The sequence below is a fragment of the Ruditapes philippinarum genome, unplaced genomic scaffold, assembly GCF_026571515.1.
Source record: "Ruditapes philippinarum isolate M1 unplaced genomic scaffold, ASM2657151v2 ctg1624_1_1_1_1, whole genome shotgun sequence".
In the NCBI taxonomy this organism is placed as follows: domain Eukaryota; kingdom Metazoa; phylum Mollusca; class Bivalvia; order Venerida; family Veneridae; genus Ruditapes; species Ruditapes philippinarum.
This window is the reverse complement of record NW_026856571.1, coordinates 135,287-151,502: the sequence shown is the minus strand read 5'-3', so window position 1 is coordinate 151,502 and position 16,216 is coordinate 135,287. Positions and strand designations below refer to the sequence as shown.

General features: G+C 32.1%; 1 protein-coding gene across 1 annotated transcript; it reads left to right on the top strand.

The window, feature by feature from the left end:
- The first annotated feature begins 4,730 nt into the window (after positions 1-4,730).
- On the top strand, positions 4,731-15,382 carry LOC132747019 (uncharacterized). The gene is made up of 8 exons (XM_060736322.1): positions 4,731-5,650; positions 6,428-7,023; positions 7,366-7,487; positions 8,395-8,486; positions 10,360-10,400; positions 10,880-11,041; positions 13,778-13,894; positions 15,026-15,382. The coding sequence occupies exons 1-8, from the start codon at positions 5,230-5,232 to the stop codon at positions 15,380-15,382; spliced, it is 1,908 nt and encodes a 635-aa protein (XP_060592305.1). The 5' UTR covers positions 4,731-5,229.
- Positions 15,383-16,216: the final 834 nt, after the last annotated feature.

Genomic DNA, 16,216 nt, shown 5'->3' with positions numbered 1-16,216 from the left:
CTCTTCTGACTAGATAAATACCAAACTTAGTCATAAAAACGATAGTTTATCATAAAATAAAATACAAAGGACTTTTGTTTGTCTTGCTTGTAAGTGACAGAGAACATAGTGACATAGCCATTAGTTTTACAATTCTTAAAAAAAATGAAAGTAGAGTGAAATTGCATTGCAACTGTTAATTTGTTAAGAGTTATAGGCAAATGAATGACAAAAATATTACAGTAGATTGATACCCTTTAGCAATAAGACTTTTGTTGTAATGTCTGTGTCACGGTTTAGAACTGTTCACTATTTAGGGGAGAAGATGTGTAAGCGGCCGGATAGCTCAGTCGGTTGAGCCGCGGTACGGTATTCCGAGGGTCCCGGGTTCGAGTCCCGGTCAGGCTGCACATTTTTCTCACCCTGTGACATTTGGCGCCCAGCATGGGGCCGTGACTGAATATGCTCAGAGTTTAATTTACATTGCTTTGTAATTTCCAGTAACATTTTATGTTACTGTAAAAGGAATAACTTAAATGGAAAATGTCAGGACCAGTATATCTTCAATAAAGAAGTTAGATTATAGAAAAGAACTATCGTGCTCTATAATTTTGCTCCTTTAATTTTTTACCCATTTTATTTAGAAAAAATTCACTGAAGAAATCAGACTATTATTATATATTCAATATTGTTAAGGAATTTTTTCCGCATAATAGGAAAGTCATTTGTGCATTAGTAATGCAAAAATTAGACCTTCCTGCTCATTAAACAGACCACATTTTATCTTAATAAAACAGTTGAAACTACTTTGGAATTGTTTAATTTAAATAGAAAGCTATGTTACAGAATAGTTATATGTCAAATAGAATGTGGGTGGGGAAATGTGGTTCAAAGTGCAGTTTTGTCCCCTTATAATTCAATTATTTAACAAATATGGCCCTTTTGTGACTGGCCTCTTACAGAGAAGTGGAAACGTCTAAGGATCACTTCTCTGTTGTTTTTCCATTCATAGTAGTAACTTACTAGTGCAAATTAACTTAAATATCATGATTTATCAGCACCTTTAAGTAAGTGGAAGGGCTATTGGTTCTTTGCAAAACAGAACAGAACGAAACAAAACAGGGAACCATATAGAGGAAATTAAGAATTCTAGTTTAAATTTGGAAATCCATATTATCATAATCGTAAATAATATGAATTCAGTCGGATGATGTATAATATTTGTCCAATGAAACTTATAATACACAAAACATTAATTTTAGTCTTGATCCGTTACATTACGCAAAATATTATTACCCACAAGAGGGAATTGGTATTTTGTGAAATGGAACAGAACAAAAATTAAAAGGGGTTGGATATATCTGTGAGAAGGAATAAATTTTTTTTTGCAGTTAAAGCAATATTAACACTGAATGATTATAAATGCATACATCTGTTAACGAGCACAATTGTACATGTATATGAACCAGAGAGCAACCTTGTACTTTTTACCGGTCCGGATATATATAAAGTTTTGTAAACAGTACTAAACATAAGACAGCAATGGCTTTCCATCCTAACTATATACACACAGAAGGGGCTGGCACTTTATTGGAAGTTAACGAGCTGTATATTGGGAGCAGTATATGGGTATTTTGGGAAGTGTGATATATTACAATACAGTAGGGGTGCCAATTAAGGGTGACATATATTATGCTTAAAAACAGTGGGATGGAGCACAATATCTGTTAGAGAAAGCCTGTCATTAAGTAAGCTGTAGATCAATTAAGTCAATGGATTTTATATTGAACTTCAAAATTTTATAGACTTACAATGTAGTCAATGAAAACTATACAAATAAAGAAATAAAATTCAACACCCTGATTAAAAAAAAATCCCCAAAAAATTACATGTTTTGTACAATTTGACCCTTTAATCATTATTAATGAATTGGAAGAAAGTTGTAAGTAAAGGATATGGTTAGGATTCCTGTAATGAAAAAGTTGGGATAATTGTGAAAATTTGTCTGGATATGAACTCTTCGCAAATTATTTTGAACCTATAAATTTTATTGAATGCCAAATTAGTACATAATTAAGCAGTTCATGTACACTGAAATATTTACACAGAGAATATTAAAAGTAAGAAATAATGAGATTATGACACTGCATCATAATGAAATCTTTGGATAATGCTGCTGACATTCCACATTAATTCCATATTTCATCAAATCGATAGTGCTTAATTGCAACAATTTAAAATCTTATATAATTTTTAATGAAAATTTTTAATTGTTTATAATTTATGTATTTAGTAATGAGAAATTCAAGCTTGCATATGTTTCAGTCTGAAAACTTTTTATTTACTTCACACTGTATCATATCTTTTACAAAGATAAATCTTATCATATAACTAAAATATTTTGTAAATAATTTCATGTATAGAAAGGCGTTGGTGTGACATTCTTTCTTTAACACAGTGTTAATGCATTATCTGGAAACAAGGATTCTTTTGTTTTATTAGCTATGTTTTTTATTTTAATCCAAACATTTCAATGTTCATTCAAATGTAAGATAACTGGAAGAAAATAAAGTCAATGCATGCATCTTGTCATTGTGAAATTCAAAATGTAAGAAACTCCATAATTGTCAGGTATATTTGAGTCGCGCCATGACAGAACCAACATAATGGGTTTGCGACCAGCATGGATCCAGACCAGCCTGCGCATCTGCACAGTCTGATCAGGATCCATGTTGTTCGCTTTCAGTTTCTCTACTTGTAATAGGGTTTATAAGCGAACAGCATGGATCCTGATTAGACTGCGCGGATGCGCAGGCTGGTCTTGATCTATGCTGGTCGCAAAAGCACTATGTTGGTTTTGTCATGGCGCGGCTCATTTCTACATTTTCTCATAATTTGTTCAATTATTTTACATTTATTGTACTATACAAAGAATTATACTCTTAGAAATTTTATTACTATAAAATAAAACAAAAAGTATGAACTATGAGCTTTAAACATCTAGTGTAACATCCGTCCCCCCAAGAATGTAACATCCATCCCCCTGATACAATTCATTTCTGGGTTATCTGACAAGAAATATACATAAGTAAGTCCTATAATTTTTACTGTTTTATAAGAAATGTGTTTGCATATTTGATTTAAGTATGATTTGATGTACCTATCCTTGCTTTTTAGCTCACCTGAGCTTGCTCAGGGTGAGCTTTTAGGATCGGTAAATGTCCATCGTCCGTTTTCCGTCGCACGTCCACAATTGCTTGTGAACACTCTAGGGGTCCCAATTTTGCCTCAATCATCATCAAACTTGGTTAGGATGCTTATCTAGTTGAAAGCTCGGATGAGTTCGAACATGGCTGATCTCGGATGAAAAACTAGGTCACAGGAGCTAAAAATAGAAAAACCTTGTGAACACTCTAGTGGTCACATTTTTGACCCAATCATCATCAGGATGCTTGTTTAGATAATAGCTTGGATGAGTTCGAACATGGGTCATCTCGGATGAAAAAGTAGGTCACAGGAGCTAAAAATAGAAAAATCTTGTTAACACTCTAGTGGCTACTGTTGTGATCCAAATATTCTGTTAATTGGTCTAAAAGTTTGTTTTGATGATTTCTAAGTCAAGATCCAACATGGGTCATCTTGGACGAAAAACTAGGTCACACCGCCCAAATATGGAAAAACCTTGTTAACATTCAAGTGGTCACATTTTCGACAAAATTATCATCAAACTTGGTCAGGATGCTTGTCTAGGTAATTGCTTGGATGAGATGAAATCGCATTTGAAACTAGGTCACCGGAGCTAAAAATAGAAAAATCTTGTTAACACTCTAGTTGCTACTGTTTTGATCCAAGTATCCTGGAAATTGGTCTGAAAGTTTGTTTTGATGATTTCTAGGTCAAGTTTGAATATGTGACACCTGGGTAAAAAACTAGGTCGCACTGCTCAAATATGGATAATCCTTGTTAACACTGTAGTGGTCACATTTTTGACTCACCTGTCATGAGACTTGGTCAGAATGCTTTTCTAGGTAATTGTTTGGATGAGTTTGATAGGTCAGGTGAGCGATCTAGGGCCATCATGGCCCTCTTGTTTTACTTTTTAGCTCGACTATTCGATAAGAATAAGTAGAGCTATTGCAGTCACCCGAGCGTCGGCGTCGGCGTAACCACTTATGTTAAAGTTTTTGTAATAGTTCAAATATTTTCAAAGTCCATTGACATATGGCTTTGAAACATTGCACACTTGTTCACCATCATTACCCCAACCTGTAAACAGGATGAGGTAACTGTATCAAGCATTTTATTTTACTATCAAGCACATAGAATAGTCCAGCGTTGCTGTCCTACCGACAGCTCTTGTTTTCTAACATGTTTGAAAATTTAATTTTGCGGGAAAAATGCTGACAATTTAAATATTTTTATATTTGAGATGAATTTTCAGAGAACGTTTTGGGACACTTTCCAGAATACATAATATATTAATAGAATAAAGAGAAATAATACAATTTTTATTATAAATTTTAAGATATTCAGACTTTTAGTAATTATCTTCCTAACAATTCAGTCCCCTCTACCCAGACTGTCTGCATAAGATTTAATATTTAGAAAAAAAGTATTCAAAAACTTATCCTTTCTTTCCAAGAATATTGTTACAGACATCCTAAGGTTCTTAAAAAAAGCAAATATTTCCCTGTATGTTTATCTTTAGTTTTTGACTTAGATGCTAACACAATTGGCCCATTTACTGACATCCAAAAATCTAAATTATACAGTATTATATGCATTGTTGTACTAATAAGAGAAGACAAAAAGTCAAAATCACACTCAAATGGTGGTCAAGCCATCATTTTCACGAATGATCATGAAAAGTAAGCAATTTCGTGGAAATATTATCTTGATGAGGATAAAGAATAATGTCTTCTCAGCCGTATGCTGCTTCTCCAGAGCCTGCTATTCCCTTTTTTCAGGTTGGTTAATAAAAAATATATTGACTTGTTTTATGTTGCCAGGAAACACAGACTCTTGACTGGACACCTCCTCAGAAACTACTAGTGACCTGAGTGCATAGCATTGTTGTAAGGTTCAGCATCAGGAGTAATTAATATGTAAAGAAATCTCTGACAAATTGGTCAAATTATTGTATCTAATTCTGACTTTTTATCTTTGCAGTCAGTGTTTGGACAGCCTGATCAGAAGTATGGATTGTCTACATTTTCTGGATCATATGAATCAGATTCAGAGTCAATTTTCATGTGTAAACATTCAATTGATTTAAGGGATCTTTCTGATGAAGATCATTCTGTTATGTATTACTCATCAATTGAAGACGAAATTCTCATTACACGAGATTCTTCAAGTGAAGATGAAGCTGGCATGTCACGTGTTTCCTCTATTGAAGATGAAGATGGCATGTCACTTGTTTCCTCAAGTGATCATGAAAGTAATATAGGTGATAAATCATCAACTGAGATTGATCAACATATGTCCACAACAGTGTCTCCCAATTCCCTTTCAAACACTTCATCAGATGAAGGAGGAATTTCTTTAGATTCATCCTCCGAAGACCTTCTTGATGAAATTGACCTCTCTCAGGATAACAACATAGACCAAGACCTTGAATTAGTGAATGCGAAACTGCCACCACCCAGAAATATCAACAGTTACATTTTCTGTAAGTTATTTATGTAACATTTTCAAAAGTTTATTTCTTTTGTTTAGATTTTCATTACTGAAATTCTGTTAAAGGCAAAATATTAGGTTGAAAAAAATTGTCTTATTTACTGCCACACAAGTCTGTGAAATCATATACCTGTAATTTAATTCTCAAAAAAGTGTGTATGTATTAGAAATAAGTACTCTTCAAAAGGTAAAGGGTAAATAGAATTGAATCTGGATGAAAAGTCTTCATGCTTTATTTAAAGTTGATTTAGAAATATCTTTTGACTTAAAGGCATGTTTATGAATGAACTAGAATTCCACCAGTTTGAGGTGTCTTCTTAAATATAAGTTATTTTAAACACTGCTCTTGCAATGTACTTACAAGTACCTTTTACTTTTGTGGTATTTGAACTGATGGTAACGATGTTACATGTTTTAGGATCATTAAAATAAGTATGCATACCAAGTTTGGAATCATTCCGACTTATTATAACTGAGTTATCTAAGGGGACGCAAACGCTGCTGAAACCGGCTAAAGTAACCCCTATTATATGGACTTTAACAAGGCCACACAAAAACCCATTACAGAGTACAGTTTGATTCATACACTTTAATATAAATTGTTAACAACTTGTCATCTTGCGTGTCAAAATTTTTAGAAACTGTGTTTTACCATTTGATTTTAAAATTACTTAAAAATGTGATAGAAATAAATTTTTTCTACATTGACATAATATTATTTCTGTTGAAAAATGTTTTAATTAATTCATATTTTTCTATTTGCTTTCAGCTGAAGTATGCAATGGACGCAAAATGAAAAGTAAAGCCACAAGTTTGTTAAGTGTTAAAAGTGCTCTAAAAGAAAAGTGTGTTTGTGGTCAGGGATGCATGAAAAACCTGAACTTTAAAACTGTCAGGGATCTGAGAAATGCCTTTTGGCTAAATTCAAAGACAATGAGAATGCAGCTTCTTAGATCTTATATATTTAATTCACACAAATATGGAAAATACAGATTTCTTAAAGTTGAACAAATGAAGTTATGTTCGAAAGCATTTCGTATAGTTCTACACATAAATAAAAACACATTTTCCCGTGCCCTTCAAATGAGTGAAAAAAACATTGCGACTATCCCTGGAAAAAAACCAAGAGACATGTCTGAAAAGACACTTCAGTTAATGAGTTGGCTGGAGGAATATTCAACATATCACGGAGACAGAATGCCTGACACATCAGATATACTTTTACCATATAGGACCATCAAAAGTGACTTGTACTACAAGTATGTTTCAGAAACCAGGCATTACACATCACCTGAATATTCCGTCAGCAGGGCACAGTTTTTTAAGACATGGAAAATGAATTTTCCTCATTTGAAAATTAAAAAGGTAATGATACATAAAGCTATTTAATTATACCTTTATTATTTTAATTTGATCAAGGCAAAATGTATTAAAGATTTGTTTTATTATAACCTCTTGTAATGAGAAGATAAAAGGTGAGTATTTGATCAGTGCTTTTTTCATTTGTCCATATTTCAAAACTTCAATGTTCTCTTTACACTGTAAATGTATTTTTTACATTGTTTAGACTTTTATCAAAGTCTCAAAACATTACTTCCAGTGTTTAGGCATTTCCTTTGAAGTAAAGAAACCATTATCATTAAATCATGAAACAAGTAATGAGATTGTCATAACAATTTAAGTATAGTTTATTATTTATTTATTCAGACTAACTCCTTTTCAAAGTGTACGACATGTACAACATTAGAACGAATGCTAGAAAAAACTGTGTGTATACAAACAAGGGCAAAATACAAGAAGCTAAAAGATGAACATAATATGAGACAAATGTGAGTTTATTTTACTTTATAGATCTTTACAATAATAAAAGTGATTTTTTAGCCCGACATTAATTTTAAAGACAATACTTTGACAAAACAGCAAGTGTGACTAGACAGACCTATTAAAGTCCATTTTGTTTTCTTTTTTAAAGATTAGCTTAAACCATTTTTTTGCTGTTTGAAAAAGTAAAAAAGTCAAGTGTTGCCCCACCTGGCAGTGGCTCTTGTTGTGAATTAAAACAACTTGACTACATTCTATTAATGAATGAAACTATTGGCCAATGCTGGAGTATATCCTGAAGTTATTCAGGCAAATCTGCAATGTTGTGGAATTACTAGATTTAATAACCTTTTTAGTAATATACAAAAATACATGACAAAGAAAGATTGTAATAACTGTCATGGATTAACCTGACCAATACAATTTGAACAGGGCTTTCTCTGTCATTAGTCATATGACAAATTTCTTCTTATTTGTGTACAGATATTGTTATTGGACTGCTTAATTTAATGCCTTGTAATGCTATTTGATAGAGCTGTCATTGATTCAGTGCAAAGCATATTGACAATATACATGTACCGATATCGAATGACATATATTGCGATACACCGATATATCGATGAATACTCCATTTAAATAATTTATCAAAATAATCATTTTTTTTAACTGTGTATCGATTATTGATTGACAGAAAATTACCAACAATACATGGATATCATCTCTATCGGTGAAAGCTCTACTATTTGATCAATTGTAGCATATAATTTGTTAGATAAAATATGGAATTCAAAATGGAATATAATTAGCAAACCATTTTAATTTGACAAAAAGACATCTTAAGCCAACAGTGTGTTTGCGCATGTGTCCCGGCAAAAAAACCCAAAAACAATTGATAAAGTGCTTTCTATGTTAAAGGCTAGAACGGAAGTATTATTACAAGAAAAGAGATGCCAGTAGAAGGAATCCAGATGCATATATGTCCTTGATAATTGATGGAATGGATCAATGTGAGTACTTAAGCCATTCACTATTCTATATTAACTATTTTATTTTGTAAATATAATTTGTTATTTCTTTCTTAAAAGGTCCTGAAAATTATAGAAATAATGTAAAAAGAATAAATTAAAAAAATAGTAGACCCTACTTGGAATCTCGGTTTCAGTGCAGACAACACTAACTAAGACAGTTAAATATTTGATGGCCTAGTGGTTTAGGTTGTTGACTTCAGACCACATGCCTCTCACTATTGAAGACTCAAGCTTATTATACAGCTGGCTTACAGAATGTCAGAGGGTTCTACTCACGTGCCAGTTTAGACTATAGGAACTGGACAGCATATTGTGGCGCACAAATCCACATCCGTACCAGCTTTACATATTGTTTGTCCGACCTTTGAATATCTTTTCATATCATGCGAGTGGGTGGTCTTTAATTATACAATCTCAATTTAATATTATCTGCTAATTTAAAAATCAATAAATTTACAGTATATTGAAAAAAGAAAAGGAGTGACATCCGCCATTTAGCGCAATGTTCGGCAAAAGTTATCCCCCCTTGATATGCTTAATTTTGGTTTTAATTTTTCTAGCACTCAGTACATGGAAAACTTTCACATTTCCTAGTAATGAATACAAGATGAGTGCCTTAAATATGTATCTATGGATCATGTTTTAATTTTCAGTGAGGCAAAATCAGTTGGACCATATTACTAAAGTATCTAAACACGAATACGCCCGTTATTATGCCGGCTATACATGTCAACATGTGTAAACAATAAACCGTGAACGTTATATCCTGGCGATACCTGATACCTGACAAAAATAACGGGAAAATTCTGAAAAAATAGTAATCATTTGTAGCCAAAGGGAAAAAACTCATGTCTGAAGCGAATGGCGGATGTCACTCCTTGTAATTTTTAATAGCACCATAAAATTTGACCAGCTATAAAGTCAATGGATTATATATTTTTTGAGGCCATATACTTGGATAAAACTAAAAGACATTTAGATGTAGCAGAAATGTTTTTAAAAACTGTTACACGATCCAAAATATGCGCAGCAATATGCGGTCCCATTCTCGAGTTCCTATAGTTTAGGCCTGAAATAATGCACATTTAGTCAAAAACCAGTGAATCTGGAAAGTAGCCATATGACCTATAATGTGTTGATGGAATGTTAAACACATTATTATTATCATAAAAACAGTTTCTTAGAAAAAAACTTTGACAAAGGTTTTTCTAATGAATTTAAGGTTCTTTTAGTTTTTAGCTCACCTGTCACAAAGTGACAAGGTGAGCTTTTGTGATCATAATTCGTCCAGCATATATCCCTCGTTTGTCCGTCAGTAAACTTTTACTTTAAATGATATCTCCTCATAAACCACTAAGTTAATTTCATCCAAACTTTACAGGAATGTTCCTTTAGTAGTCACCATTAAATGTTGTTCAAAGAATTAAATTCTTTCAAAAATTCTTTCAAAAATTCTTTCAAAAATTTAATTCCATGCAGAGGCATGATTTTCCTTATATGGATATAGAAAAAAAAATCTTCTTTTAAAAGCTTAATTATTATGCATTATTATAGCTTTCCTTTCATGTTCTCTTGAAATAAGCTAAAAAGTGCCATTCAGGGGGCAGATGACCAAAAAACAAGAGCGGTGACCCCAATTATTTCCCATTAAAAATGTTTCTGTTGTCATATTCTAACAACATGCCATGCTTAAAGAAATTCTTTTGAACATATTGGATATTGCCAATATGCGTATATAAAAACTCTCGAAAATGTCTTCAATGTTATACCTATATATGTATCTATTATTACACGAACTACATTTAAATAACCAGTGTAGTACTGCTTCATATTTTTTGCCATTCTTTTCCAGCCAAAACAAATCTTCCACATTTCACCGGCCGTTTACCAAAGGTATTAAGTTATATTTTTACTATGGAGGAATTAAAGTGTTTCTGTATGTACAAGTACAAAATCTTTTGCATGGCCATGACCAATTGTCCCTCTGTCCATAGACAACAAGAGGACAGGATTCAAATAGCAACATTATTAATGCTACACAATTACTTTTACAGTTTTACTCATACTAATGACTGATTATAATTTGTATACAGGTATATGTTTAGTTTAAGCTTTCAAAAATATGTTTACATGCTGTTAAAATGAAGTTAAGATCTATAATATATTGCTGTTGTTGATTGCATTAAAGTTGTATTCCCACTATCCTTACATGCATCTGAAAATACCACTTTACACAACCAACTGGAACAATACAACCTATCAGAATAACATTTCAAGTATAATTTCCTATAGATGAGCATTTTATTTGATTGAGTATTGATATTCGGTGGCATATTTCATTATTGAAAATTGTTTGTCTACTTTTTATTTAGAATATCAGGGAAACAGATCTATTGAAGACTCATATCACAGGGGTGATAAATCATGGACATGGTGGCTTTCAAACATATATTGACCTTAATGAGTATCCTCATGATCCTAACCTCACTATCAATGTGCTGCTAAAGGTGTTGAAGAGAACTGCAGAACAACAGGTTTGACTTCCTTATTTGATGTAAAGAAAATTGTTCATTTAATATTAGATGATATTTTTTTAACGAAAAAGAGGTAATGTTACAGTCATGTAAGCATTGTCGTTGCTGTCAGCAAACCTTAACCTTAATAATATAACTGTTTAAGTTTTAAGTGTATTGTCTTCATTCTTGGCCCCAAAATCCCTTGGACAAGACGTTTAAAGTAGACCAGACTAAGCTTGACTTCATGTATAATTGAGCTTCAAGGTAAATGAACTTGACCTTCAAGGTTAAATGTCTAGTTTTGCTTATTTTTTGCTGATTTTTGCTGTTAGTGGCTATAACCTCATTATTTTTTAATGAATTGTTAAACTTGTTAAAAGTTAAAGAGACAGGTCTTCGACTTATAAATAACCTTGGTCTGAGGGTCAATTTATTGACAATTTCTCTTTTTTTTCTGCAGTAACTGGCTATTACTTTTGTTATTTATCAATGGATTAACTTCATATAAGGACAAAACATTCTTTAGGATAAGACCATCATGTATGTCATACTTAAATTGACCTTGGCTCTCTGATGGCCTTTACCTTCGTTAATGTACTAAATTTTTACTGGTTATTTCTATAATTGAGTGTAATTTTATACTTAATCAATGGATTATCTTCATACTTTGACAAAACAAACTTTTGGACAAGACCTATAAGGTTGAACTGAAATTGACCATGAGTGTTCAATGACCTTGACCATCAAGGCCATTTTAATGAAATTCTCTTATTCTATATTTTATCCGTTGACTATGAAAGTTGGTATGTGTCCACAGTTTTAGATGTAAGATTGAACTTTGATATCAGCTGACCTAAATTTTGTTGTAATGACCTTATTTCTTGTCCTTTGATGTACAGCTATGAAATTTGGACCAAACACACAGTTTTAGAGGTAAAATTGAATATTTATTTCTGCTGGCCTAGATTTTGACCAAGTGGACTACTTTCATGATATAAAGCTATGAAATTTGAACCATATGCTTAGTTTTAGATGTAGAATTGAACTTTGATATCAGCTGACCTATATTTTGACATAGTGACCTACCTTATACAGCTATGAAATTTGGACCATATGCACAGTTGTAGATGTATCATTGAATTTTGTTATCAGCTGATCTAGATTTTGACCTAGTGACAAACTTAGGCTTTTTTTACTTTTTCTATAATTTTCTTCCTAGACTTTTATTTAAACCTTTTATATTTTTTGCTTTTTGAAAAAAAATGAAAAATTTGTCACGCCCAACATGGCTCTTGTTTTTGTTGGGTCAATATAATAAGCATTGCTTTTTATTCTATTCTATATTGATAATTATATTCTGTGACCCTTAGGAAGTTTCAATGGTGATTATGATGTGGTTTGTAGATGATATATAAATTATAGAGGATAGTGAATTATAGGCTATATTTTGTGACAAGGCTTAATAAATACAGGCATGAATGAGTGATTTTGATATGTTACTAACATATTTATTTGCAAAATTTGGAACAAAGAGTGACAGTGCAGTGTCAAAGACCCATAATCCTGCCATGTTTATTGTCATCCTCTATAGTGCTAATGCATGTCTTTGGTATAACTCCTAAACTATCAATAATATTTCATTAAAATGTCTCATATGCCCATGATCATTACAGTTAAATGTGTGCATACATTAAAGACTGTAATTAATACAGCATGTGTAGGCAATCGGAATCACATAATTAATTTCTTTTTTATTCATCCATAAAAACAAAATGACTACTGGAATGACAAATTGTTTAGATAACCTTTGTTTTAAATGAAGGCTATAATCTCTTCAAATGACATTTTTTGTAGTTACTGTTTAATGTTTGTCTAATGTTTTAAAATGATCTATTCATTTTTATTTTCATGTTCATTTTTATTTTTTCTTCATCAGTATTTAATGTCAAGATTTCAAGAAAACTTTGATAAACAGTGTGACAATTCTGCGATGTTTAGAAAAGAAATGACACTTGTTACTATTAGATGATGTCATATGAATGTAACAACTTAACCCTTTACCTCATATATACATGAAACAACGCACTTTGGACCCCCCCTTTTTTTAGGCCTGAAATAGTGAAAAAATGTCCTATTTGGGCCCAAAAGTGAAAACACATGTTTTTGTTTGAGAAATGTTGCTAAATGTGCCTCATTCTGTTTGGGGGGTTTGAAGGAAAATTTTGGACTTGTTAGAGGCTAAAAATGACCCCATGTCAATCATAAGGTAACGTGTAACCAACTCTGAAAAGCCTTGACTCTATCTCAATCCCTTGAGCAGTTGCAGCACTTTGAAATAAATTTTGATGGAAAAAATCGAGGCAAAATAGTGTTTTTTGGCAATTTTGAGATGTCCCCTCGTTGCCATGGTAACAGGAAATTTAAGACTGAGCATGTCGTTACAAAGGCAATGGTCCAGTCAACATTTGTGCAAAGTTTAATTAGTATTGAAGCATTTTTCATAGTTTGAACTTGTAACAGGAGGCTTTTCAGTGAAAACGGCAATTTTTAACAATATGCTCATGAGAGAAAGGGTTAAAGCACTCCTAAAATATTGCAAAAAATAACGCTTTTCATAAAGTTATTCCAATGCCTACACTGACTGTACCTGAAAATCCTGTTCTTTTAATCCTTTTGGAAAGGCTAAAGATATAATATATCTTTTATTATATTATTATGATTGTCATTATTAAGCAAATAACATTGTTTTTGTAGGGAAACCAACTTCCGCAAATGCTTTATATTCAAGCAGACAACTGTGGCAGGGAAAATAAAAATCGCTATATGTTAGCATTTTGTGAACTGCTGGTAACTGAAAGGATTTTCAATGAGGTATTATCATTTTTTAGATGTGTGCTATGACATTTTTCCGAGTATTTTTTTTTTATTCTGTTAGAAGTATATTGAAAAAGATGTTTACAATTATGAACTTTATTATACCCCCACAAACGAAGTTAGGGGGGTATATATAGGAGCAGCTTGTCGGTCCGTCCGTCCTTCCACATCATGGTTTCCGGATGATAACTAGAGTTTTGAATGAGGTATTGTAATCACACTTGGTAAATAGCAACCTTATGTGGAAACCGTGGGGTCAAGGTCAACATTACAAAAAAGCGAAAAAAGGTTTCAGAACAAAAACTAGAGTTAGGAATGAGATATTTTAATCAAATTTTGTATACAATTAGCTTTAATAAAGACCCGGTTTGGTATTGCATTTGGATCTCCTGGGGTCAAGGTTACTGTAACTAAAGATAGAAAAATTGTTTCCGGAAAATAACTAGAGTTAGGAATGAGAAATTGTTATCAAACTTGGTGTATAGCAAGCTTATATGAACCCCGGATGGGTATTGCATTTGGATCCCCTAGTCACCATTACTAAAAATAAAAAAATGATTTCTGGACAATAACTAGAGTAAAGTTCATGTAATTGTTTATAGAGATTTGCATAATCAGAGACTACCCAGTAACAAAGGGAGATAATTAATTAAAGGGAAGCTACTCATATTTTGGTAGGCTCCCATTTTACAAGAGGTCATTATACTAAAAGTCAGTTTGTCTTCAATTCTGTGCAGATTTCTTTCTATATTTGTCTGCCCAGACATACAGTGCCATCCCACTTTCACGCAATGAATAATATTCATCAAACATATATCTGCCCACTTCTACGGATTATTTTTTATATAAATATAAACCCTTATATATAGAAAATTCAACTGTATGTCTGAATTATTCAAGAATTACAGAAGTTAGGATATGGTTGAATTAACTCTGCATGTATACTAGTACATGTAGTTAACAAGATTGTTACTTGTTACAAGCAATAGCAAAATGTCTAAAGTTATCCACATACATATTTATATCCTTGATGTTAAATCCATATGATGGTACATATAATTTGTAGCTATTCATATTCTCCAGCTTAGATTAAATGTAATTTATATATTTTTTTTAAATTATTTTCAGGTACATTTATCTTTTCTAATAGTTGGGCACACCCATGAGGATGTGGATGCAGCTTTTAGTAAAGTGGCCGATAAATTGCGAAAAACAGATGTTGAGACAGTTCAGAAATTTATAGATCTAGTTGATGGAAAGATGTTGGACAACATGTATGATGTAAAAAGCTGGCTCTCTCCAGAAATAAAATCGTTAACTGGTGTAAGTGGGCCCTTGCACTATAAATTTTGCAAAGCAGCAACAAAGACAGATGGTTTTTATAAAGGTGCCCAAAGTAATTCATGGATTCCAATGGAATATACTATACTTAAAACCATTCCAAAAAATAAGCCCAAAACTTTAGCCCAGATTATTCAAACATAGACAAAGAGAGACAATTGAAACAAATGAAAATATTAAACATATGTTTGAAAATCATGAAACACGGAGTATTTGGAGAACATTTTATGACAATATAAACAACAAGCGAAATACAGAAAAAACGAAATGGATTTTGGAGGAACTTCCCAGACAAACATATATTGAAGCCACAAACAGCATAACGATTTCAGAGGAGGTAGATAAACAGATTAACAAAGAAACAGTTGAGCCAAAGGTATCTTGGATATTTATTTATATTGCTTGACAAAAAGAAAAAAACCGAACATTTCTAAATAGTAACAGATTACAGCTTAAAGGATTGAAGCAGATGATTCAAAATTCAAATTCACCTTATACCTATGTAATTGTTGTGTTCTGCTTAAGTCAGTGTGAGGGCCATGCATTTACCACTACTATCGATGAATGGGCTAAAACAAACCAAGCCTGCAACATTTTAGGTTTTGTTGTTTTGAGCATTCTTTAAAGAATTCAATATTTTCTCTATTGATTATTGAGATTTTGCTATATTGCTATATGGTTTTTCCTTAAAGTTTTGTTGTACAGATAGGGACCTTAATTTTAAGAAATATAATATGAATTGTGACACAAAATTTAAAAAAATTTTTTTTAGTAACATTCAAACGTTTATATGTAGTCTTATTTTAATTTCGGAACTAACATCTAATAGTCTTATTTTGAATTTGAAACTTACAACATCTATAGTATTTAAAAACTTACAACTTAACAGTAACTTAAGAAAATTCAGTTGTTAGCTGTATTTGTGATATTTGTGGACATTATTATAATTAATATTTGATAAACTCTTTCCATCACAGT

What these genes read in the sequence shown, in the direction of transcription:
- LOC132747019 (XM_060736322.1), top strand. Translation starts at nt 5,230, where the DNA reads ATGTGTAAACATTCAATTGATTTAAGGGATCTTTCTGATGAAGATCAT. An exon ending in AGAGAACTGCAGAACAACAG is followed by an intron (nt 11,042 to 13,777) that starts GTTTGACTTCCT and finishes TTGTTTTTGTAG; the next exon opens with GGAAACCAACTTCCGCAAAT. An exon ending in CTGAAAGGATTTTCAATGAG is followed by an intron (nt 13,895 to 15,025) that starts GTATTATCATTT and finishes AATTATTTTCAG; the next exon opens with GTACATTTATCTTTTCTAAT.